Here is a 24,989-nt window from a genome sequence, read left to right as displayed (position 1 = left end):
AAAGATGTTTGTGGGCAGAAGTAACTGCAAGTATAAAAGTCCTGAGACTGGTACAGCTGGGAAGTTCAATGCTTAGCAAGGAGGCAAGTGTACATGGCAAAGTGAGTGAGTGAGAAAGTAATGGGAGATGTCAGCCAAAGAAGTGAGAAAGGTCCAGATCCTGTAGGTCCATGTCTTTTACTCTGAGCAAGATGGGGAGTCATTCGAGGATTTTGAGCAAGAATGTGACATCATTTGACATATTTTAAGAGATCCCCTTGCTAGGTGGAAAATAAACTGTAGAGGTCCAAAAGAGAAAACAAGGGGATTAATTAGGAGAGCATTGTAATAATTTAGTTACAACCTAATGGTGGTTTGGATCAAAGCATTAGCAATGGAATGGGTGAGAAGTAACTGAATTATAGATTCATTTAGGTATAAAATAGTTAGGATTTAGTGATGGTTGGATGTGGGATGTGAGGGGGGAAAAGCATCAAAAAGGACTCCAAGATTACAGTAACTCAAACAGCACCTGGTAATGTCTGATTGTATACATAGACTCTTTGTCTAGGTTGTTTCTTTTCCTTAAGCTCTTAGGTGACAGCAGTCCTGTTATTAAAGTTAGATGTTTAGTCAGGATGGAAGCATCCTTTCCATAGCACTTCCCTTTCCTTCTAATCAAGCCACCCCAGTGTACTTAAGCCTATAATTGTCCACGTTAATTCCCCACATATTTCCTACATCCAGGAACAGAAAGCAGAAATGAGACACACGAAAGCAACAGCCTCTTCATCACAAATGGGACAAATAAGATAGTTATTTAAAAATATATAAAAGAGGTGGTAAAAAGCAATGCACAATTGGACTCTCCCATTTGTTTACCAACATTTCCCAACAGACAACATTCATAACAAACCAAAATGTAAAGAGATTAATTGGTCTTCCACTCAGTAGGATGAGCAAGGGAAAGATGGTGGGATGCTAGCCAATCAGAACAGTATATATGAAGGCCAGAAAGCAAAAGAGAGTTTGCATGCTCAGAATAAACCATCAGAGAATAAATCATCAGGGTGACTGCCAAGTCTTGAGGTGACTGGCCCTTAGACTTGTTTCTGCCAGTAGAAAGCAATGAATGTGATAATGTGGTATTTTTCTTGGAAACCTGACTTCAACAAGGAGACAGACTGCAGGTTGAATCAGCAGATAAGGAGATTATCCTGGGTTACCTGGGTAGATCCAATGTAATCATAAACTTACATAAAACTGAAGAGGGAGACAGAAGGAGAAGTCAGGGTAAGGCAATGCAAAAAGGACTTGAACTACCATTGATGGATTTGAAGTTGGAAAGAGGGGCCTACTAGCTAAAGAATGCAGGCATCCTCTAGAAGGTTTAAAGACAAGGAAATCAGTTCTTTTCTAGAGCCACAAAAAAGGAGCACGCCCTGGCAGACACGCTTTGGTTTTAGCTCAATGAGACCCTTGTTGGACTCTAACTTACAGAACTTTGTGATAATACATTTATGTTGTTCAAGCCACTAAATTTGTGTTAATTTGTTACAACAGCCATAGGAAACTAATATAGTCACCTAACCAAACTCCAGCTACCTGTATATGGATGAGTGAGCAAGCTGGGGCAGGAGAGAACATCTAGCATACATGTGAATCATGAGCAAAACTAAATAGTTATTATTTTAGGTCACTGAGTTTTGGAGTGGTTTGCTACAGAGCTCATAGCCAAGCAGGCTTATGGAATGAAACATCAAAACTTTTTCTTTTTAAGTGAGAAGAAAAAAGGCCAGAACTTTGAGGAATAAAAAATGTACAAATTAGTAGGAAGAATAAAATAATTTAGAAAATAAACTGCAAAAAATAGCCAACGAAGAAATTTTGAAAAAGAGGAGGGCTGGGATTTTACTCATGAAGACATTTAAAATGCTAATAGACAAGCTTTCACAAAACATTTACGGATTAGAACAAAGAATACCGCACATGGGCACCAAAACAAGCTGAGTTCTAGTCCCCAAATCCATGCCATCTATCCTCTGTTGTGCTACAGTGTCAGAATTTTGATGGGATTGACTCTACATCTGGGTCCTTGGGAGGACCTTGGGGAGGTCCATGGGATATGAGTCGGCTGGTTTATTCCTACGCCCTCATCACAGTGATAGGTTCAATGGTATGCACTCTCCCAAACTGGACTTTGTGAGTGAAATTATAGTTGATATATGGAGGAAGAGATTTTTTTCTCTCCTTCTGGTATAATGTACTGTACGCCTATGAGGTCTAGAATTACTACAATCATTTTGCCCTCATGGGAGAATTCCATCTTGAGTCAAAGAAGACCCAGAAGAGTACCAAGCTGTACAAATCTCAAATGGAGCCAGATCTATGATCAAACTGTTCCTGAAACTGGTACCTTTCAATAATAAAATCTATTCTCTGTATTATTTAAGTACATTCTAGTTGAATTTATGTTACCTTCAGCTTCTTGGCTGCTGTAGAGTCAGAAACCCATGAAGTTAAATCTCTAGTCTGCTAGTTGTGGGCAAAATAAGGATACAATGTACATAGTTCAATGAGTTGGTGTGAGGAGTAAATAAAATAATGAATGATCCTTTTTATTGTTGTATTTTAGAAAATATCATGTAAGAAAAAAATGACAGTTTAGGAGAATTAAAAACACAAGAGCAGGGTTGAATTGGATGAAATCTGAGATATCTTTAGTTTCTCAGAACAAAAGGCCTGGATTGGATGCAGGTGAGGAATGTAAGGGCTATTTAACAGCTATTTGGGAAAAAGGGCAAGATTCAGGGATAAAGGCAAATTTTGTCTCTATTTCCAATTTCACCAAAAATAATTTAGATATCTTGATGAGAAATTTAGTTAGCATATCTCTATAAAATTAGAACAAATTGGCACAGGGTGATGCACATTTTTACTATAATCATAATTATCATTTTTGTCAGCATCTTTAAAATAAGTTTAAAGAGTATTTAATCAAGAATTTTAAGACGGATTCTGATTAAATATGAAAAAACTATTCACATTACTGAGACAAAAAATAAAATAAAATCAAATGAGGGAGGATTGTTGTTAAACCAGAGTCCAGTTGCACCATCTATGTGATTTCCTAACAAATTAAACAATAGTTGTTTTCCAAGGCAAAATAGTTAGTTCGTAGAAAAGGTTATACAATTTTGAGCCCAAGAACCTCATCTCACGTGGACGTAACTGGAGAAGCCTATCAGGGATTTTCGAAACACATAATAATAGAACGCTTATTTTCTCTGCTGTCTTGTAATAACCAAGTTCCTGAATATTCTCTCTCTCCATTAAAGGCAGCACAGTGACACAGAGTGTCAATTTTTTCTTTAAAGGAGATAAAGTAATGGGAGGGCTAGAAACAATGACAGTGCTTTAAAAAGTACAGACAAAGTCAGACTACATGACATTAAGGAACACAGCCCCTAACAAATATGTAAGTGTGTGATTTCACAGTTTTAGGGGCAAGACACTAATGTTTCCAGTCCTAATTCCTAGAAAAATAGATGCAAATTCCATGAACAGCTGAATGTCTAGCGTCCCTCTGAGAGTACTAAAATCAGCACATTAAAATGTTAAACATTATTCATCCAATCTTTGAATCCTTTTATTCTCATACATAAATTTTAATTGTCTAAAGGGCACAAAAACAAAAATAAATAAAGCACTAAATTACCAACACTCCCATCACTACCATTGTAACTTAAAAACACTACAAATTTACTCTTTAGAAACAAACTTTGTTTATTGTTTCTGAAATGGAAGTACTTCCTTATATATCTATAGCATATCTAGGATTAAGTCTAAGTAATAACAAGGGAGGCGTTAATATGAGTAGACTGTTGATAACAGGAATTATAACCTAAAAGACTAATAATTTATAGGATAATGAGAGTTTTCATCTTCAAGTGTCATTTACTGTTTTATTAGGGAAAAAATATAGATTATTTTAAAAAATAGATACAGATTCTCTAAATTTCTGTACTTTAAATAGGTAAACATAACGAAAGCAAAGAAACTGCACTGTTGGAATAACACTGTATTTGTATTTGGTTCATACCACAAGTCTAAAGGAAATCATTGCTTGAGTCAGAATTTAAACATTAATTTGCAATATAGGTCTTATCCTCAGGCCTTCTAGGCTTGCAGATTAAATAAACTAGCCTCTCTTTTCCTACTAATGGAGGAAAATTTGTAAAAAGTAAGATCAAAAAGCCAGCATTTAAAGTATATTTTGTTTAATGGGAAAAAAATTCACATCTTCAAAAAAATCCCTCAAGCTAGATGCTTGGGTATTTTTCTTTTCTTTTTTTTTTTTTTTTTGAGGAAGACTAGCCCTGAGCTAACATCTGCCACTCCTCCTCTTTTTGCTGAGGAAGACTGGCCCTGAGTTAACATCTGTGCCCATCTTCTTCTACTTTATATGTGGGAAGCTTACCACAGCATGGCTTGCCAAGCGGAGCCATGTTCGCACCTGGGATCTGAACCTGTGAATCCTAGATGGCCAAAGCAGAATGTGCGCACTTAACTGCTTCGCCACCAGGCCAGCCCCTAGATGCTTGTTTTGATAAAAAAGATACTGGTGTCTTTGCGCCAAGCTACAAAATAGGTAATTTATTCTGACTGTATTTCAATAATGTGTCAAACGGACTGTCAATTATTAGTAAAATTAGATATAACAGAGTAAATGAAAATGCTCCCAATACTCATACAATCTTAAGATATTTCTTTTCTTATTTCATTTTGTATATATCATTCAACAATAGGTCATTATCAGTAAAGACTGATTATGCCAGTATTGATGTTTACCAAACAAGCCATGCCCATTTAAATAGACATAAGGGTGGTTACAAATTGGTTTAACATCTATATTTAATAAACGAAACTGTTTATCATGACTAAGTGGATTCGAATGAATGCCTCTATTAACATGCACATGTGATAAAGGAGGCAAAATAGAGAGAAAAAAATGATAATGTGAAGTCAACAAGTCAATCCCTATCATCATTCAAAGATAATGAATTTGATGCTGTTGCTGCTGAACTTAATACCCAAACTGTCATTAATTCCTTTCTAATTGTTTTACTTTATTAGACTTTATTCTTCAATTCTTTAATTCTTCAGTGAGAAAATAAAATCCTTTAAGGATGGAGCATGCCTTCAACTATTTTTGTATCTTTCAGAACGCTCAATAGAGTATAATGAATTCAGGAGGTGCTGAATAAATACTTGGTGTTGAATGCATGGCAACCAATTTCAGGAAAATCACATGAACAAGTCATTTTAATAGGCTATGCAAAAAAAAAAGTTTCAGTATTCTAAGTAAACTTCATTTAGAACCTAATAGAGGACTCATACACATGCTTGGCTTAAATATGACTTTGCATCTGTGGTTTCCCTATTATACTACATCTAAAGAGCACACTAAAAAGATTTACATGACACCAGGCCATTGGGAATACTTTGAGAACTTTGTTCTCAAGGACTGGTAATAAAGGGCAACGGCACTTCAGAGCGAGGTTTTAAACAAATTGATATTCTACGCATATCAATTTACAATATGCATCTTTACCCAAAGAAGTTCATAGCATACATGCCAATGAGATGAATGATTGAATAGTTCAACTGCTGAGATGCTCTGATTCTGAGCTGAGCCACAAGAATGTTTGATGGTTCACACAGGAAATGGATCCTTGACCATGTTTCTGTTGAACAGGGAATCAATCTGAAAACAGAACTGACACAAAAGGGCAGAGTGTAAAACTAGCTTCCAGGTGAGCAGTGGGAAGAACAGAGTACCCAGGTTAGAGGGAAAGAGAATAGTATTAACAAAATCATTGCTGATGTAAAAACACACTGTCAGTAGGTATTTTGTGGAAAGCTTTTGGAAAAGCAACATCAAACAAACCTGATTAAAAGTTGTCACCATTTCCCTAGAGCAGAAGGATAGGAAAGAAATATCAGAATGTCCTGCAAGTGCAATTTTTCTCAAAATGTGGGTCAAACACACCTTGCAGCAGAATCACTGGCGGTGAGTGTGTGTGTGTGTGTGTGTGTGTGTGTTAAAACATGAGATTCTTGGGTCCTCTCTTGGAAATACTGAATCACAAATTCAGAGTGTGGAGTCCATGAGTAAGTAATTCTTAAACACATTGAAGATTAAAAACAGCATGCATTGCCCTTAAACAGCACAGCCACCATTATACAAAAATCCTGTCTAGAATGGGTTCAGTAACTCTCAGTGAATCCTTTTGTCAAGATTACAGTGTCGAAAGAAGAGAGATTAAGAAAGTAGGAAGGCCAGCTAAGCAGCAGACTTTAATTAATAAAGTCTTGTTTCAGAGATCTGAAAAATCTAATTTCTATATATATAATTCCTATGAATTACAATTAAGGCTCTGTGTCTGGATCTTTAAAAAAAAAAAAAGGCTAAACCTGACATAAGCAAGGAAACAAAAATTTGGCGCAGAATTATGTGAAGACCTCCAAAAATCTTTAAAACACATTACACATCAACATCGCTACCAGTGACTGGAATTATAACACTGATTTGAATAATAGAGAAACCATCAAACTCATTCATTTATGAAGTACTTTACCAAACACAGGTGCCAGGCACTGTTGTGACCCCCAGGGAAAGATACCAGAAAAACAGACAAGAGAGCAAATAGTGATAGTGCCTTGTGCTCCAGGTTATGTTAGAGAAGCAGGCCCCAACTGGAGAGCAGAGAAAGCTTTCTCAAGGAAGCAGCAATTAAGGTGGATCTGAAGACCGAGCTATCTAGGACAATGACTTAAGAAATAGGCTTCAGGTAGAGGAAATAGCATGAGCAATATTCACTAGTGATTCAGAGCATATTGGCTCTGGAGTCAGAATGCCTTGGTTTTGATTCCTATTCCCTCACTTACTAGATTTGTGACCTTGGGCAAATCACGTCACATCTTTAAACTTCAGTTTCTTCATCCTAAAAATGGGAATAATAATAATATTATGTCATGAGGACATTGCTAGGATCAAATAAGAAAACGCAAATAAAGTTCTTCATATTGTAATGTGCATGCAATAAATGCTGAAATATGCTGGCCACCATTGTCTCTGGCATTGTTACCACAATAGATAGAAGGGAGAAAGAGAAGGAAAAGAAGATCCTGAAGTGCCTTTTTAGAAACCGGATGAGTCTCTGGCAAGATTCGAAAGTCATTGAACCAAATAAGGGTTTGATGGCTTCTAAAAATATTCCACCCTATCCGCCAATCCTTATTAAATAAAGCAGAGACAAATTATGGACAAAGTCATCGGCTTAGAGTCTCATCTTTGAACTGTGTTTCCAAAACAGCAAATAGGCAGAGGAGCAAGTACAGAACTTGCACTTCCCTTAAGCCAAGATTCAATGTAGACAAGCAGCTTCGGTTGGCAAAATTAAAAGCTTGTTGTTGGCAGCCATAATCAGGACACTAATCTGGTCACAGAAGCATCAGTGTGAGGCCAAAGTAGAGATAGTCACGATATATAATTAAACAAAACATTTGTCTATAGACATATTTCCTTAGCAACTTTAATAATCGACCAAATTAATGTCTACCCACACACAAAAATGCTGCAGTTAAGAAGATTTGTATTTTTTCCAAATATATTTTGGTGAAAATGAAAATTGTGTCTATTTTCCATATACAAAATACTTTCTTTTCCCTTTTTGCTCTTTCATGTTATTATTCTCTTGTTTCTTTGTGTTATTGCTCTAGATATCTTATCAAAATTAGAAGAACTTCAATGTTAATATAAAACTCAGTGTTTTAAGAAATCATTGAGGATAGTCACCTTTGGAAAATGAAGTTTCTTGGTTTGCTCCTGCAAGTTTGCAGCAATGCTTTTGTTATCTGTAGAATCAGTGGTTCCATACATTATTTTTCACTTTTGAATGTTTTTCCTCTTTCCATTTTACCGCACCAATGAGTTTTTCTATACGTATAGTGCTCAAAAAGCTTCAAACCTGTTTTTCCCATAGTTTCTTCCATGGACTCATACTATTTAGAATATTATTGAAAGGTTTTTTAAATACTGCTATAGTAATATTTATTAATACCTTATTACATGCTAGGCATTACACTGATTGTTTTGTAGATATCAACATATTTAATCTTCATAACCATCCTGTGTCATAGCTATCACTAATTTTTCCATTTTACAAATGGAAAAACTGAGGTTCTGGGAAGTTTAAGTAACTCACCCATGTCACACAGCTAGTAAGTGGCAGAGACAGTGGGGAAACCAGAAAATCTGGCTCCACAGTCTAGAAATTCAATCAATATACTATCTGTTGCTCTACATAACAGATTCAAGAAAACACAGTTTCTACTGGCTCATTTCGTTCTGAAGACAATAAAACTATATTAGGTACATCATTTAGGGAAATGGCAATATAGCTGAAAATGTGGTCTACTAGTGTTTTTGTTTTCCTTTCTTTTTTTATAAAATAATATTTGTGTATACTGAATGAAAATCACTTCAAGAGGGCTTTAAAATGAATAAAGAATGCTCGTAAATTAGGTAGCCAGAGAATGGGCCTCTATTACTGGGTGAGTTGAAACATAAAGTATACTGGAAGTATAACAGGTATAGCAGCACATTACATGGCCAAAAGCAACACAGGTGGATCTACAAAATGCATTGATTATGATGAAAAAAATTAGTACACAGAATGAGATATTTAATATAATCATTAAATTAAGTTAAAAGCTTATATATGCAATATTAAGTAAACATTTAATTAGAAAATTTATGAATGAAAATAAACAACATATAAAAAGGCTGCTGTTTAGTGTAGAGAAATGGCAAATGGATTTGAGATAAAAGTGGTGCATAAGAAAATATATAAACCAGGTGAGGGTCTTGAATAGTTCAAAGATGGTAATATGCCATGAGTTGAGGCATATTATTATTATTATTATTTTTTTTGAGGAAGATCAGCCCTGAGCTAACATCTGCTGCCAATCCTCCTCTTTTTGATGAGGAAGACTGGCCCTGAGCTAACATCTGTGCCCATCTTCCTCCACTTTATATGCGGGATGCCTGCCACAGCACAGCTTGCCAAGTGGTGGCATGTCTGCACCCGGGATCCGAACTGGCGAACCCAGGGCTGCCCAGAAGCGGAACGTGAGCACTTAACCACTGAGCCACCAGGCTGGCCCAAGGCATATTATTAACTCAACCCTCAACACCTGAAATACAAAAAATATGTGGAATGAAGGAAAGAAAGAACAAAAAAAGAAGGAAGGAAGGAGGGAGGGAAAGAGAGAGATAGGACAGACAAATCTTAATTACTTGAAAAAACAGATTTTCCAAAAATGTTAGAGATAACTTAACAATGTATGCGGGGAAATTTTCATTCAGATTTGAACAATTCATTGGATATCATAGTTTGAATGTCCTTTATATATTTATAAAACTCAGGTAATGAACCTTGTCTCTCCAATATAGAAATCAGAACTCAGAAACATCCAGGTCCCTCTCTTCTAGGACAAATGTACTTGGCTCTAGATTCATTGAACAGACTTGCCCAGGCAAGATATTGATTCAAATAGGCAACTTAGGAAACCAGGCTCTTGATGAAGTTCTCATATTTTGCTTTCTGCTGGTGAGGATGGCAGCAAAATATGAATATTTGCATACCAAATCTTCAATACTGAAGATTTTTCAGTAGCTTCAGCTTTGAGATTCAGAAGTAGCAATACCACTAGCAACAGTAACAATTGCAATAAAGTCCAGTGCCTGACATTTACCGCTTGGCAGCGACAACGGCAATGTTTCGCTTCATCAGGCCAGATCTGTAGTAGAGTGTCGGGAGTTTCTCCTGGAAACCTAGCCTCTAATCTTTGAATCTATTCTTCTCAATAATTGTACAAATCACTTAAAAATCTTTATTAAAGGTTCTTTCTGTTTAAGCTAGCCAGAGTAGGTTTTGTTTGAAACTAAGAAAACAGACATTAAAAACAAAAAAATCTTCCCCAAAGAGAAGCATTGCAGGCAACAGTCTTTTAAGGGAACGGGAATATAGAATTAATGATTTAACTGTTCATATTTCAAAGTGGCAAGGTCCTATTTAGTATTAAAAGATGATAACCTAACAATGCCTGGCATATAGTGGCATCTGTCTCATCAGCTGTGGTCAACTCACAGCACTTCTTGAAGATAATAGTGACTAAATTCCAGCTGTTTTAGTAGTATAAAAGAATGAAAAATACAACAAATGTAAGGAGGAATGGCTGTGTCTAACTGAACTGCAGAATTTAAAGAAATAACATAAGCAGCTCAAAATTTAAATTCTCAGTTCCAGTTATATTGAGATGATTTGTCTCCAGGCCATAAGTATCTCACATTCTCTTACAGTGAAAAGGATGACAGAGTCGCACATCAAAATCCATGTCTTATTCCACAGAATTCCTGAATTACAAAGATGATTGAATTTACTTCCTTGCCTCGTGAGAAAATGATGCCACTGATCGGGAAAAAAGTGCACTCCTGAGCATTGGAATGCAGACATGTGGGAGAATTCAGATGACTCAAAATATTCTCAATTTCTAAAACTTACAGAGTCTCTCTTGCTATCAGATTCAGCTGCTCCACACCTGACTGAGGAAGCTGTTCCTTCACGTCTTCAATACCAAGTCCACAACTTATCTAAGATCGTTAACTGACAGAAGGAAGCAATTCTCCTCCTGCCCAAACCTATTACTCCATCTGAAGTCAAGATCCCAGCATCCTCTTGGGAGCCAATTATCAAGTCAATACTGGAGACAAGAAGCTACTTGAACAAGAGACTCACAATATTCTAAAACTTAAATCTGTAAAAGCATAGGAAATATGTGTGAAAATGGATTTTATGTGTTTCTTACATAGGAGTGAGAAACAATTTAATTCAAGCTGGTATAAATGCATGATTAGAGATTTTGGATTTGTTGTGCTTCTCCAGGTAGTTGGCACAACTGCTAAATGCTTCTTCAACTAGTTCACCAAAATCTGGACCGAAAGGTGGCCTACGTTAGATAAAGTTCAGATACCAGGAATTCGTCGTTTTAATGTAGAAGGGATTAAATGACCTGCTGAAATAGGAATGTTAAAGTTGAGTTTTTCTTCAAGACCTATGAAACTACCCACTTATTACATCTTCAGCCAGGACTCAGGAGACACTTTCTTTAAACAGATAATGATGAGAAATAAATTGATGAGGACAGTGACACCTTTATAAATAAAATCTCTATAAATTCTGTTCTCTATACTTGAGAACAGAGAGGTTGAAGCCCCAGTGAAATGATTTCCTGGTTTCTTTAGGGTTCAGGTGTGGTAGAGGCCAAGTAGCAGCACTTTACCACTGGAAGGAAGTTGGGCATGGATTTCATAACAGGCAGCAGGATTTGAATGGTAAACAGTCTAGTACTCTGGCATTCAGAGACCGAAATAATGGGCCATTTGATCTGTACCACCAATGACATCAAGGTCTGAGAAATACAATCAAAATTTAGCCACCTAGTCATGATCTCGCATCAATTCCCAGAACTGAGTTAGTTTACTCACCCCATAGGCCCTTCAAGGAAGAGAGAGTTGATTGCCTTTACAGAAGGACCGTGCAATAGTCACATCTATTAATATTGTAGATGTTCCTTTTAGCTTTTCTGAAAAGTATCTCTGGCCATTTCTAAATAAACGGGGGGTGGGGGGAAATTCAGTGACTATTGAACAATGCCCCTGAGCTAATGTGCATCCAGAATACCACTAAGAAACATTGATCTGAGTGGAGGCCCTGGGGGTAATGTGATGAATGAGATTTTGTCCTGAGCCCATATTACGAATGTCACAGTGATCCCTCCATTCTATCCTTTGATTATTTCACCAGATCACTGGTATATATTTAGAAGATTTACTCTGCAACTGGAAGTAATCCCTCTTGTCTCTGAGGCCCATGAAGTAAAAGGCGTAAAACTGTAGTAATGACCAATCTGAAATTATCTCCCTCCTACCACAGGAATCAACACAAATCTTTATTGTATCTGTAGGGGCATCTGTAGGTGGCAGTGATTAGTGCCACCATAAAAAACATGGAAGAATAAAGGGTGGGGGTTTAGGAACATGTACAGATTTAAATTATTTATTTGGTCTGTGTAGAAGACAAACTTGTCTTGGCAAACAACAATGCATTTAATCACCAATACATGTGGTGATTACAAATACAGCCAAATATGGTCCCTCCATATTTCAGCTCTACAGCAGAATTCAGTCTTCAGCAACCCTGATCATCTCAACATCCTATGACAAATCACACTGGTCGATGACTTGAATGGCATTAAACTGAAAGTATCTGATTAAAGGGGATTATCACATCCCCCAAACGCCTTTGCAAGAACCAAGAAATAAAACCCATCAAAATATAGAGTCCCTCTTGCTTAGATATTTTTGATAGTCTGGAACAAGTGGCGACATTCTCTCTAAAGTGTTTGCTGTACTTTGCAACTGATGTCATGTCAACCTAGCCCTATGAGGAAAGAGTCCAAGAGTTCAAGGCTAATTCAAAACAATTAAAATTTGGTCTATTTCAACTCAGAATTAAGATGCTTTACTTTTGCATATTAAAGTATTAGTAATTTTGGTTTATCGTTATAATGGGCTTATTCTTTCTTGGGATAAAATATACATTTGTATATATCAGAAGAGCTTTAAGCTTTAGCTCTTGGTACAGTATACCTAGTGAAAATTATTTTAAAATAAAAACAAAGAATGTGTTTATAGAAGAATATGATAAATCATACTCTTTTGTGAGCAGATAATGAAACTTTTAAAGTATTTGCTATCAATGGGATATTTAATTTTCACACCATGTGTTGACATATCACTCTTTATTTTCTTATCTACTTATATCTGTCTATCTACCCATCTATCCAGAAGATGCATACTTTAGATGCCCTAAAGAATAAAACAGAAGAACAACAGAAGTGCTGTCATGTAAATAATCTATTTTTTTTGCAAAGAAAGATTACCATATGTAAGCCAATTTTTTGAAAGAATGGATTGTATAAGAAAGACATAAACTTACTCAAAAACTGGAAGAACTCAAGGACTTCTATTCATTTTCTAAGTTTAAGAGTTTAATAGTGTATCGTTTGCATATCCATCATTTTATCCACTTTGCAATTTGACTATTTGTTAAGAGTTCTCTACATAATTAACATATTCACACTTTATTTTCCTATCATTTTCCCCTTCCTCACAGACAGTATTCCTTTACCTTCATTAAATTACTTTTTTCTTGCTTTTTCTCCTTCATATGTGTTTATTTTTCTTGACCATGAAAATCTCTCACATCAATTTTACGATTCTTTCCTGTCAACCTCAGTACTACTTGCTGCCTTTTACAAGGACCATAAATTCCAACTAATTCTGGTGGTTAGCTTTTCTTAAAACTTTATATTTTGACTTGACTATTAAATTACATGCAAAATGTATCATTTAAATTCAGACAACTTCTCGCAAAAGCAAGATGCTAGACTCCATAATGATATAATGGCTAGAAAAATGTTCTAAATACTGTATAAACATCCATAAATTAACCATTTAATCACTATCCTCAGCATGAAATCATTATTTTCTTTTATAGATTGATCAGCCAGGGTTACCTCATCAATTTCAGTTCCTAGCTTAACACCAGATTCTCATCTTGAAATATTGCTATTTTTCTTTTTGTACTTTCTGAATATAATTTTGAATCTAGATGGTTCATACCTTGTGTTGATGTCACAAAAAATAAGTCAATCAGAAAATGTCAGGACAAATTACAAATTTGAAACAAATCAATTAGGAAAGAAATGCACTTCTCAAAAAATACTTCTTAGAGGAGATGGAAAATGAATTTAAAATCTGGTGAAATAATTTTCATATAAAACCACATATGATACAGATAACTTTCTTCAATTTAATGTTTAAAAAATATTTAGACTTTGAAAACCAACTACTGCAGGCTACTTTCTAGAATGTTGAAAATTGATAAATGTCCAGCCATAGTAGCATTAAATCTAAGACTTTTTGGGAGTTACTTGAAGTTAACAATTTTTGTGGAACTTGAGACTTAGTTGGTCTGGAATGTCAGAGACTGAGAAAAATCTCCTACTTTTGATTTTTTTGAGTAGGTTTGCAGAGATTTGACAGTACGAATCTGTGGAGAACTTGGAAAAAAGCAGCAACCCAAAGTCAATAAAATGTTTGTTCTGAATAAAATGTTTGTTTTACATGATAGCCATGCCTTGAACAGCTGGATGAAAATTATTCTTTCATGGTATTTAAGGTATTTATAGTTCAAAAAACACACTTTGCAATCTAAACAGGCCAGAAAGTCAAAGACAACGAGAGCAAATATTTATTAAGCACCTCATTTTAAAAATAAACAGTCATTTCCTACAACTAGTTCATCAGAGAAATATCTTTCAAAGAAGTTAATGTTATGCAAGCTAGAAAATGTCCTCCCAAAGGAATACAACTCATAGTCCTTGTTCAATATGCTTTCAATATGTTAATGGAAGATTCATATGTAGAACCAAGTAAGGCTGAAAGACGTTACACAAGAAGCCTGATATCACACATTTAAAGATAGTATTTTTCTGACGTGGGAAGACAGTTCACGTTAATTGAACACTTGTGACATCTAGGTACTGTGATGGAAAATCAACATATGCTAGTATTGCCCGCAGCTGAGTCTATACTGAAGGAAAACTTAATTGTCACTGTTCTTCTTCAGCTCTTTAGCACTTTAATTAGTTCCACTCTAGGTTTGGGAGTAAATGGAAAAAAATACAAAGGATTCATTGAGGATAGTGGCATACATATGTGCAATGTTTTCTCTCACCGAATAAAAAGAAAATGTTGTGGGAATGAATTCAACATAGCTAAGAACATCTAGAGCGTTCAGAATGATTCTTAGTGAATCATTCAAGTACCTTCGTGTCATCTGTGCTACTCTTGAATGTTTCACTCAGTTTTATTAATTAGAAGCAACTATAAACTCAACTGCATGCATTTTCTTATTCTCAACAGACAACCACTTGATTTACCTGACACATCCAACAATTCAAATTTTGTTGGCCAAGACATGATTACCAACAGGATTCTCTTGTCAACCCAGTCATTCCACAACCTACAAACTTATACCAATATTATATGAACTAAGTTCAACTCAATCCAGTCAAACATATCCTATTTCATTGTGAGTACTGCTGTCAAGGATGTCCTCACCAATCAAAGTCCTCCTGAGGTACTAATGAGGTGACAAGCTTACACCCTTGAACTGAGAGTTGTGGCCAGGGAATAGAGGAAAGTTACGTTTAATGCCTCCTCCCGTCCAGATACCTACTGTTGACAAAAACAAGTTATAAACTACTCATAGGCTTTAAATGATTCTTGCCACATGATAGGTTGAATTATTAATTCAGTCATAGTTTATCTTTGGTTTTTATTTTACCAGGAAAGAAGCCTTCTATACTGATTTACTTAAAATTTAATATTTGAGGGGAAATTGTGGGAGAATTAGTAACTCAAGCAGAACTGTGCTCTCTACTTTCCGAAAATTATTCTCTAACAATTCCAAGATCTTCACATGAAACATAGATGTGTTTTCATATGGTTGTACAATAGTTCATAGTTATTTGAATTTTGATAAATGGATTTATCAAAGAAAAATTCACTTCATGCATTTTTATTATAATAATAATATTAACAATAAGAAAAGCCTATTCCAATGTGCAAAGAAAATTCGGCTATAGTGCCAAGCAAACAAATAAACAAACAAGCAAATAAAATTTGCCTGATTACATGCTAAATTAACGAATTTAACAAAAGACTCAAAGTAAACAAAACAAAAAATGTAGATTTGAGCTATAATAATTTCAATGTGTGAAATTATAAGATAAAGAATTTTTGCTACAAATGAATTTGAGCCAATAATGTATTTTTAATGAAAAAATTCAATTAAAACATATTTTTTTTCTTTCTGGCCATGCATGTGTCTGCTAAGAAAGCCTTAGCTTTTATATGTTTAAAACCAGAAAAGCATTCCGAGGTGTATTCTACTTTAAATCTTAACGCTGTGGTTTAGGAGACGTTCCCTCACAGATCTCAGGCAACTTTGCCCTCAGCTGAGGGGATAATTGACAGAGCTTGGTCTGGGGTACATGATTTGGTTGGACATCACACTTACCTGCTTGATTTGTGGTTACATTTACAGACACATACTGCCGGGCTCCTGGGCTCAGGTCGGACACTCCATTCACTGCCTCAATCTCAAAGGTATAGTTTGTGTGAGCGAGCAGATCCACCATCATGACAGAGGTATTTTTCAGGCCGATTTGCTGGGGGAGGTACCTGACATGACCGTCACACTCGTCACACACACCTGCATGGGAGTTGCACTTCTTGCATGCAATATAATATGACACATCTTTCCTTCCACCAGTGTCAGCAGGAGGAATCCATTCCAGAAAGACACTAGTTTCATTAACATTTGAGATGGCATTCCGAGGAGCTGAGGGGGGTCCTGGTTTGCAAAGTAAAGTAAGAAAAACATATTTTAAGATGATAAAATTAGGCATTGTTTACTGCACAAATCCCTGGTCTGAGAGAAAAAAAATAGATTTTCAATCAATCTTTTAAGAAGGGAGAACACGAGAGTTAAGAATTTGTAATAATCTTGGAAAAATCGTGTGATAGTTTTGTAGGGACAATAGTGGGATTTATATCCTACAGAAATGACTTGGCATTGTTATAACACTATTTCAGGTGAAGCAGAAGTTTTGCTTTGTGTATAAAGAATTATGGAGTAAAATTATGTATGCAAAAATAATGTTACAGAAAATTACATATTCAAAAAGTGGCAAGTCCTTTGGCAAATCCAAGGAAAAATTCTCCTTAAGGATTGAACTGATTACCCCCCATTGATACTTGACCCTGAAACCTAGGAAGTAAACATGAAGGATTTACCAAGCAATGAGTACAGGTAAAAAAGGATTTTTCAGTGTGGTCCTCGACTGCAAATTCTGCAGCAAGTAAAAAATAGCCTTAGCTCATCTCAAAATAAATTGCATATCTACTGATAAATCACCAACGGAATTTGGAACCTCCCTCATATGTTAAGAAAGAACTAGAATTTACATAGTCAGTCAACATTACAATCTGTAATAAAACTTCACTAACTTTGATATTGTTCTTATATTGTGGTTCTGCAAGCTTTGAATTTTACTTAAATGGAAATCTGAAATTTATTTGAAAGATAACTCTCAAAATCACTACAAGATGAGGAATGAAAGTGTTCAGATCTTGAAGGATCAGCAGAACACATTTACATATAAATAATAAATAATATCCATTTGTAGATTACTTTATTTCTGAAATTAACAATTAGCACACTAAAGAGAATTAAAATTGATTACATATCAATTGTAACAAATGTACCGCTCTGGTGGGGATGTTGATAATGGGAGAGGCTATGCATGTGTGCAGGCAGAGGTATATGAGAAATCTCTGTATTTTCCTCTGAATTTTGTTGTGAACCTAAAATTGCTCTAAAAAAATTAAAGTCTTAAAAAAATTAATTGCATAATGTCAACTGTATAGTCTATTTTCAGATATTTAGAACTATAACTTCAGTCAGCTCTTAATGGTATATGACCAGATTTTTCTCAAAGAGAAAATACATTTACATTTGTTTCAGACTTAATTAATAAAGATTTCCCAACAGGGAATAAAATGGACTATGGTGGTAGTTGAATGGTTCACAAGCATAAATTAAGCTACTTAGGATGACATAGCTTATCTTAATATGCATTGTCTGTTCTAAATATAGAGATTAACATCAATTTCTACCTAATGTTTATTAAGCCATGATTGTTGAGGACTAAATTTAACAGTGACAAGAAAACTATCTAGTATTTACAAAATGTCATTTAAATTAAAGGATCCCATAACCCAAGAAATGCCATTATTGACAAAACAATCCCCATCTTGGTATATTTATGGTTCAACTCTGTGAACTTTTCCATACATACAACCTCACACACTTCAACATAAAACAGTCACTTTTAAGTTGAAACAATTTCTTAAGATGGGAATACAAGTATTCTTTTTTCTATAACTTTTAGCTTATTGAATAGTGGGAAGTTATGGTGAAAATGTAATTTCGGATTAAAATGCTACAGGTTTACTTCTGAGAAAAACGCAAAATATACCTGAAATATATCTAGTTCAGAAAGATACCAAACAGAAGTTTCTGCCAACTGAAAGTACCCCTATTTAACCTTTCCTCTAAATCTGTGAAAATCCATCAGAATCTGACTCTTCCTTTTCCTCTGCCTCTGCTCTGAATAGCCCCTCAACATTTGGGTGGGGGTACACACACCTCTTAAAGTCAAAACAAGACAAATTCAACTGAAGCCCTAAAATAGAGGTAAAAAGTAGAGGCTCAGATTGACATGTACCTAAAAAATAATGTAATGAAATTCCACTGCCCCACTAATAGATGTGATGTATGAACCAAAGTAGAGTTGTGAGAAGTACCCTTGGTTTAAGCAGATTCATTAGAATCTAGGTTTTTATTTTTGTTTGATTTTTCTTTCCCTGCAGGTTTACAACATTCTGTTTTCCAGATTTTACATGTACATTTTTTCCCAGAAAAAATATTGAAAGGAATTGGAACCATAAATTTAATTCCAAAGAGCCAAAGGGAAAGCAAATTTAAGATTTTCGTCTGAACATCAATCAAGCCATCTGTTCAAGGGGATCGCATGCAGAATTTGTGGTACTATGAATGCAACTAAAAACAGAATATACACGCTCACAGATTATATGTTAGAAAGATCTTCTACATAAGTCCCAATAGTCTTTTGAGAAATGCATACAAATTAGTGTTCTTTTGAGACACAGTATTAGAAATTCACACGCCTGGGGACAGAGAATATATGAAGCCTGACTATGGACGCAGGTCCTAAAAGAGTGCTAAGCAGTCCTTGCCACCAGAACACGGGCTCTCCCCCATTGCCAAACCTAACAGATTTACAGAAAGGGAGGCTCACATTTGTGCTGAGAAAGAGAAGGATCATAGCCAGACCACTTAAAGAAAATAATAATTAGAAAATGAATGAAAAGTAAAAGATAATTCAAGACATGATTTTCTCTCCCTAATTTGCCATTCTATTGTCTAGCCAACATTTCTCCCCACCATTTGGGCATTCTTTTGCTTTGAAGAATCAAAATAATCTCCACTGCAACCAAACGCATCACATTCCATCATAGTTTATATCTCCTCTATTCAAATGAATCCTGCCAAGAGTATATATGATAACGTCACTTACTCATTTGAAAGAAATTGTTCATAATTAGCAATCATCTAACCTGTAAAATTATCAGTCTCATGATAAAAGAATGATCTTTAGCAAAGTAAAGCTAACTAATATCAATGATTTGAGGAATTATGAAAATACGTCTTACTGACACTATGAAATTCAGACACTGAAATACAGATGAAATTTCAGCTTTTGATCACTTAATTAAAGGAGTTGTACATCTCTTTATATTTAATGCTAATGAATACTAAGTTTCAAACATCTTTGCCATCATCCTTGAGAGCAACTACAACTTACTGAGATCTAAAATAGTAAAATAAGGTGGGTCATGGAAATTGAAAGTTATGGGCAGAGGGAATTCACTTTTCTTCCCTTTCTTCCTCTGTTTGTGTCTGATTTGCTATAAAGACTATTATTGTGGAAAAACTATGAAGATATTGCCATCAAGCAAACAAATACATAAATTTGTTTCCTTCCAATAAATACATGGAATACTAGAAAAACAAAAGCACCAAAAACACTGATGGATGTGGATGCATCCACTGCAATATTGAAATTAGATGTTTTATATTCATCACTCTAATTATATGATTATCTGATAGTATAATTAATAGCAGTTAAGGATGCTCACTAATAAGAAACATGACAACTGCTTAGAAATTCTAGCTAAAAAATTGGTTCTATGTTTGACTCCTCAATCTGATTTTCCAACCCCCAGTACTCCATGTTCTTGTAGTGTTTCCTGCCATCTTTTTTAGTGGCATTTGCAGCTTAGTGGGGCAGGTTAGAACAAGAAGGCGAAAGTGCCATTTACTGTATGTTTATATGATAGATCAAAAAAATGGCTTGGAAGAAGAAGAGAAAAAGGTTTACTGTGAACAGGGAAATGAATTTATCAAGTCATCTTTGGCTATTGTCAACACTAAAAGATCACAAAACAAAAGGAAAATTCTATATCTGTGTTCAGACGATGAATTTGAAATTAGGGCACATGGATGCTTCTGACAGTGAGAGATAAAAGAGAGTCAAACTTTTCAATGCTTTTTCAAGAAGACTGAAATTTGGTGAACAATCGTACTGGAAGATTAAACGTTATGCCTGTTTTAGGGGAAATGGTAATAGAATGTAACAGGCTCCATCATGCTCTTTTTTCAAACTGGTGAAACTTCTCATCACCAAATATCCATGGGTTTCCTTACTTGTGCATGCCATTGTGGGTGGATCAGACTCCCTCCTGAAATAATCCTTTTCACAGACACAAGAGGTTGAAGCTTCCTCATGGGTATAACTGTGAGGTGGACATTTGCTGCAGCTCTGGCTGTGAGGTGAGGCTTTGAAGAACCCAGGTCTGCACACTGTCAAAAGAAATAAGAGACTAAGCTTTTCCCTGGAACAGATGCAGTGTTTGTTTTGTGAATCACGTCATTATTTTGACTAATATACACAGATTACATATAACACAATCTTTGTATTAATTTCAAAAACCTTCATAAGCTTCTGAATCATAAATACTAGGCTATTCATTCAGATAATCAAATATTTAAGTATTTAAATTAAACGTTTGGAATGTATATATTTTTAATGATTTTTATGCTACAGGAGCTTATAAGAAATTACATTATAAAAGGTAAATACTTCTATGTGCTTAAAACTGAAGCAGTGCTTTAAGTATAATTTTCATTTACTCTATTATTAATACAACTTTTGTTGAAGAAATGTAAATTTTCCACTACGCTCATAGAATGGTATGGTATGCAGTAAGTGCTCAAAATTTTGTTATTGAATTAATAAATAAATTAACTGTAGAAGCTTAAAGCTTCACAAATTCTGTTAGACTGGGGAGAATGCATAAATGAGCTGATGTATCGTTCACACTATATTGATTTCAGGAAGAGTCAGATTTTAGGCATTTATTTTACATTTTTCTCCATTTTAGAACTTTTCCTTGATTCAACAAGCGTCTATTCTCATACCAGTCATACTTATACTATACAAATTGCAATGATCTATAAAAGATAGAAAGTGTGTCTTATTCAATTTTGTGTTCACAATGCTTATCACAGTGTTTGACCAGAATATGTGTTCACAAATTGCTAGGTTATGCATAAATAAATGAATGGCGTGGCATGAAGATTGTAACTGAACTATCTAGAATCAAATAAAGAAAATGTTCCCTGGATATTTTTGTTAACATTTCTGTTGGTGGTGAAGTAAGTAAGTGCTAACAATGTAAATCTTTTTATTGTGTGGATTCCCTAGAATTTGTCTCTTTCTTTCTTCTCAATGGCTAATAAAGCCAAGCTTTTATTCCAGTTGCCCAATATAGGCCATTTGAAGACCACCAAACTGATGGTTTGATAACCTTTGAAGGCTTAGTTTACATAAAGCTAATCAATCATCTATATTTTTTTCTATTTTAAAAATTCACTATTATACTTGAGCATTTATTCAAGCATCAATGAACATTTGCTAAAGCTCAAAGGTGAACTCATATTTCAATAGAAATTTTTGATAGACATAATGAAGTGGGGCCAATTTTCATGTGCTATAAATGATCTGGGGTTTTAGTAATCCATGCTCAGGCTTTCCGCCATCTCCGTGAATAATCAGGAATTGACAAAAATGAGAAGGTACTTTTTTCAGGAGATCTAATTATAGCGATAGTAAAGCCTTAATGCTCTTATAAATTCAGAGAGAATGTGAAGGTATTTCAAAGATAAGAAGAGCTTTTTGATAGCATTAGGGACATTCTTGTAGTTAAATGATTAGGAGAAGATTTTAAATATTATTTTTCTTATAACAGGATTGCTGTAGCAGCCAATACCATGCTTAGCTAACTTATCCAATTTTTCTTCTTTTATCCTTTTCAGTAAAACCATTCTCACTTTAAACACTATTTGCTTTCAAAGATGTGAAGTGTCAATCCATGCATTCCACATATTTGGAATTTATTTATCATTCATGAAACAAATGTCGCTTATTATCTTTTTAATGAGTGCCTTTTAACGTAAACATTTTGTATGATATCACATGTAACACTGTTATTCAACCCTCCAGGGGAACTCTGGGAATAGGAAAAATATAAATGTAAGTAAAAGGTAGATAAATGTGTCTTTATGTTCAGTAGATCAACAAAATGCTTTTAGCAGAGGTAGTGGGCCATAAATTTTGCTTCATACTGGGTTACAGAAGTAAACAAGGTAGACACAGCCCTGCCTTTATGATTCTTAGAAGCGTTGCATGAATAATTATAAATATGGTTATGCTCGGAAAAAGAAAGAGCATGGGGATGAACATTGACACCTAATTTAGACTGGAATGTCAAAGAAGACTTTGGAAGCTGAATCTCTGCTGAGATGTAAAAGATTAGGAAAATTATCCAATATGAGTAAGAGTATTGCAGTGCATTAGAGGGAAAAATCTTTGCAAAGTACCAAAAGAGGTGGGGAACAAACAGGGAGATGGAGGAAACTAAAGAATTGATCGGGGAGATAATAGAAATAAAGTGGCAAAGATGAAAATTAGACAGGGAAGAGGACACCAGGTCATAAACAGCTTACAGTTTTTATTATTTTGGACTTTAACTTATGAATAAGGAGAGGTTGGTATAAAGTTTTAAGCAGGGAAATAATAAGATCAAAGTGGTTTTTAACAGAAAATTTCATAGCAACATGGGACTAGAGAGGAGCATGGATGGAGGCCCTTTTGTTTCTGTTGTACTGGTCCAGAAAGAGACTCTGTTGCTTAACAAGAGTGGTTCAAATGGTGAGAGATAAAAGTAGGTAAATTCAGGAGATGAGTGGGACTTAAGATCAACAAGATTTTGAGACGTATTTAATGGTCAGATGAGTGAGTGGGGAATCCTATGAAGGCCCCTAAGGTCTTTGGCTTAAACCGCACAGGAAACACTGGTGCCATTTTCTCCGATAGAGAGCATTCGATGTGAAAGGTGTTCGGGAAAAGGTAATGATTATGTCTAAAGCATTATTTAATTTGAGGTGGCTAAAGAAATCCAAATAGAGGTACAGAGAGGAAAAATGCAGGTTTCAATGTTGTCCAAGAAAAGTATCACAAAACCATAATTATGTAATGCCTTCAAATCATAGCGCCAAGTCCAAACGGGACATACAATGCTGCTGGACAATTTTAGTATCATCTCCTCAGTTAACTTCAGTTCCTAGCATGAACATGATTATTTTGTAGCTTCTCTTTCTTCTAATTCCTTATAAGCTCTGTTCTTTTGTGACTCCTAGTTGGTACATTTGTCTGTGTTCTGAGATAGTGGAAGCCATCAGAGAGGAACTTTCTTATTTTCTTTCCACCAAATCTCTAAAGGTATATGCACATGTACCCACTCTCTACCTTTTTTTCCTCTTAAAATGGCAGCGTGTGCTTGCTCCCATCAGAAAAATGTCTTTATTTGTTAGGAATCCCATCTCTACTCTCGGAGGGTAATCTTTCAAGTGTCTCTATCCCTTTTACATGCTCAGTCTCTCTCTCTCTCACTCAGTCATTCACATAAGCCCAGAACAATTTTCCAGAACTTTTTAGTGGAAACACAGTGAAACGAAACAAAACAAGTAACAACAAAACTATCAATCTCACTTGATCCCAGTTCTCTCTGTAGCTACCAAACAGTTTTGTTCCCCTTCGGAACACGATTTCTTAAATTACTTTTTCATATTTGCATCTCTAGCTCCCCATTTTAAATCACATGTTGACACACTCCACTCCACTGAAACTGCTTTTGTGAAGATTACAGTCATCTCATTGCCATACTTCTCAGCAGCAGTTGATCCTGTCCTCATTGGGGAAACTCCAGTTAATTTACTACAAAATGCTAGCATAGCCTATAAGTATCCACACAATGTTTAAGAAACCCTTCAAATGCTGTGTCCTATCACACTCACTATCTCCATCCATACCAACCCACTTAGAATTTCCTGCACTTGAGGACCTCCTCTATCTGCTTCCAAATATCGCAGGAAAAGCATTCCAGGCCTAAAGAACTGTAAATTAGGGAAAAAAAGTTTGTACCCCATGATAAGGGATTTGGAAGACACTGTTGGTATTTATTTTTTGAGGGCATTCTTTCTGTCAAGCACTGTGGTAAGGAATATTTATACTGTGGTGAGAAAATAAAAAATGTACTCCACACCCTAAAGCTATAACATATTTGGGGATGCAGAAAATAAATGATAATAATCAAAAGAAGAAAAATCGATTTTTTACACTTTAATTAAGACAATATTTAACAAATAATTATTTAGGTAAGTAATAAAATTTCTCTGAATTCCAATTTTCATTCCAAAATAAAGGAAGCTTCGGAACAAAGATGTTTCACACAACAGTCATACGTTATCTAAATATTGTTTGGACAATACTATGCAAGTCCATTTTAATTGGGCTAGCAGTAGGAGACAAAAATGCATCCTACCTTAAATGTTTAATAAGATGATTTTCGCAATCTTCTGGAGAAAAGGAAACTATTTTTTAGAATTCCTATTCTGTCCATGCTTCAAAGCTCATTTAAGAATTACATTTTCCGTAATGCTGTGTTGATCTTCAGGATTACATTTTCCTTCCCTACACATCCT

General features: G+C 35.2%; 1 protein-coding gene across 12 annotated transcripts in view; it reads right to left on the bottom strand.

Annotated features, from left to right (window-relative positions):
• Positions 1–24,989, bottom strand: part of EPHA5 (EPH receptor A5) — a 330,879-nt gene that overhangs the window by 140,092 nt on the left and 165,798 nt on the right. For 4 of the 12 annotated variants that reach the window (XM_070612809.1, XM_070612806.1, XM_070612808.1 and 1 more), the window contains exons 4-5: positions 20,592–20,747; positions 16,257–16,592 (exon numbers count right to left, since the gene is read on the bottom strand). The exons of 4 other annotated variants lie outside the window; for them this stretch is intronic. In XM_070612809.1, the coding sequence (XP_070468910.1) occupies positions 16,257–16,592; positions 20,592–20,747 (492 nt within the window). The remainder of the gene's footprint in view (positions 1–16,256; positions 16,593–20,591; positions 20,748–24,989) is intronic. 4 more of the 12 variants (XM_070612810.1, XM_070612812.1, XM_070612811.1 and 1 more) reach the window with 1 other exon arrangement.

Source organism: Equus przewalskii, chromosome 3 (assembly GCF_037783145.1).
Source record: "Equus przewalskii isolate Varuska chromosome 3, EquPr2, whole genome shotgun sequence".
Taxonomy (NCBI): Eukaryota; Metazoa; Chordata; class Mammalia; order Perissodactyla; family Equidae; genus Equus; species Equus przewalskii.
This window is presented reverse-complemented; position numbering and strand designations above follow the sequence as displayed.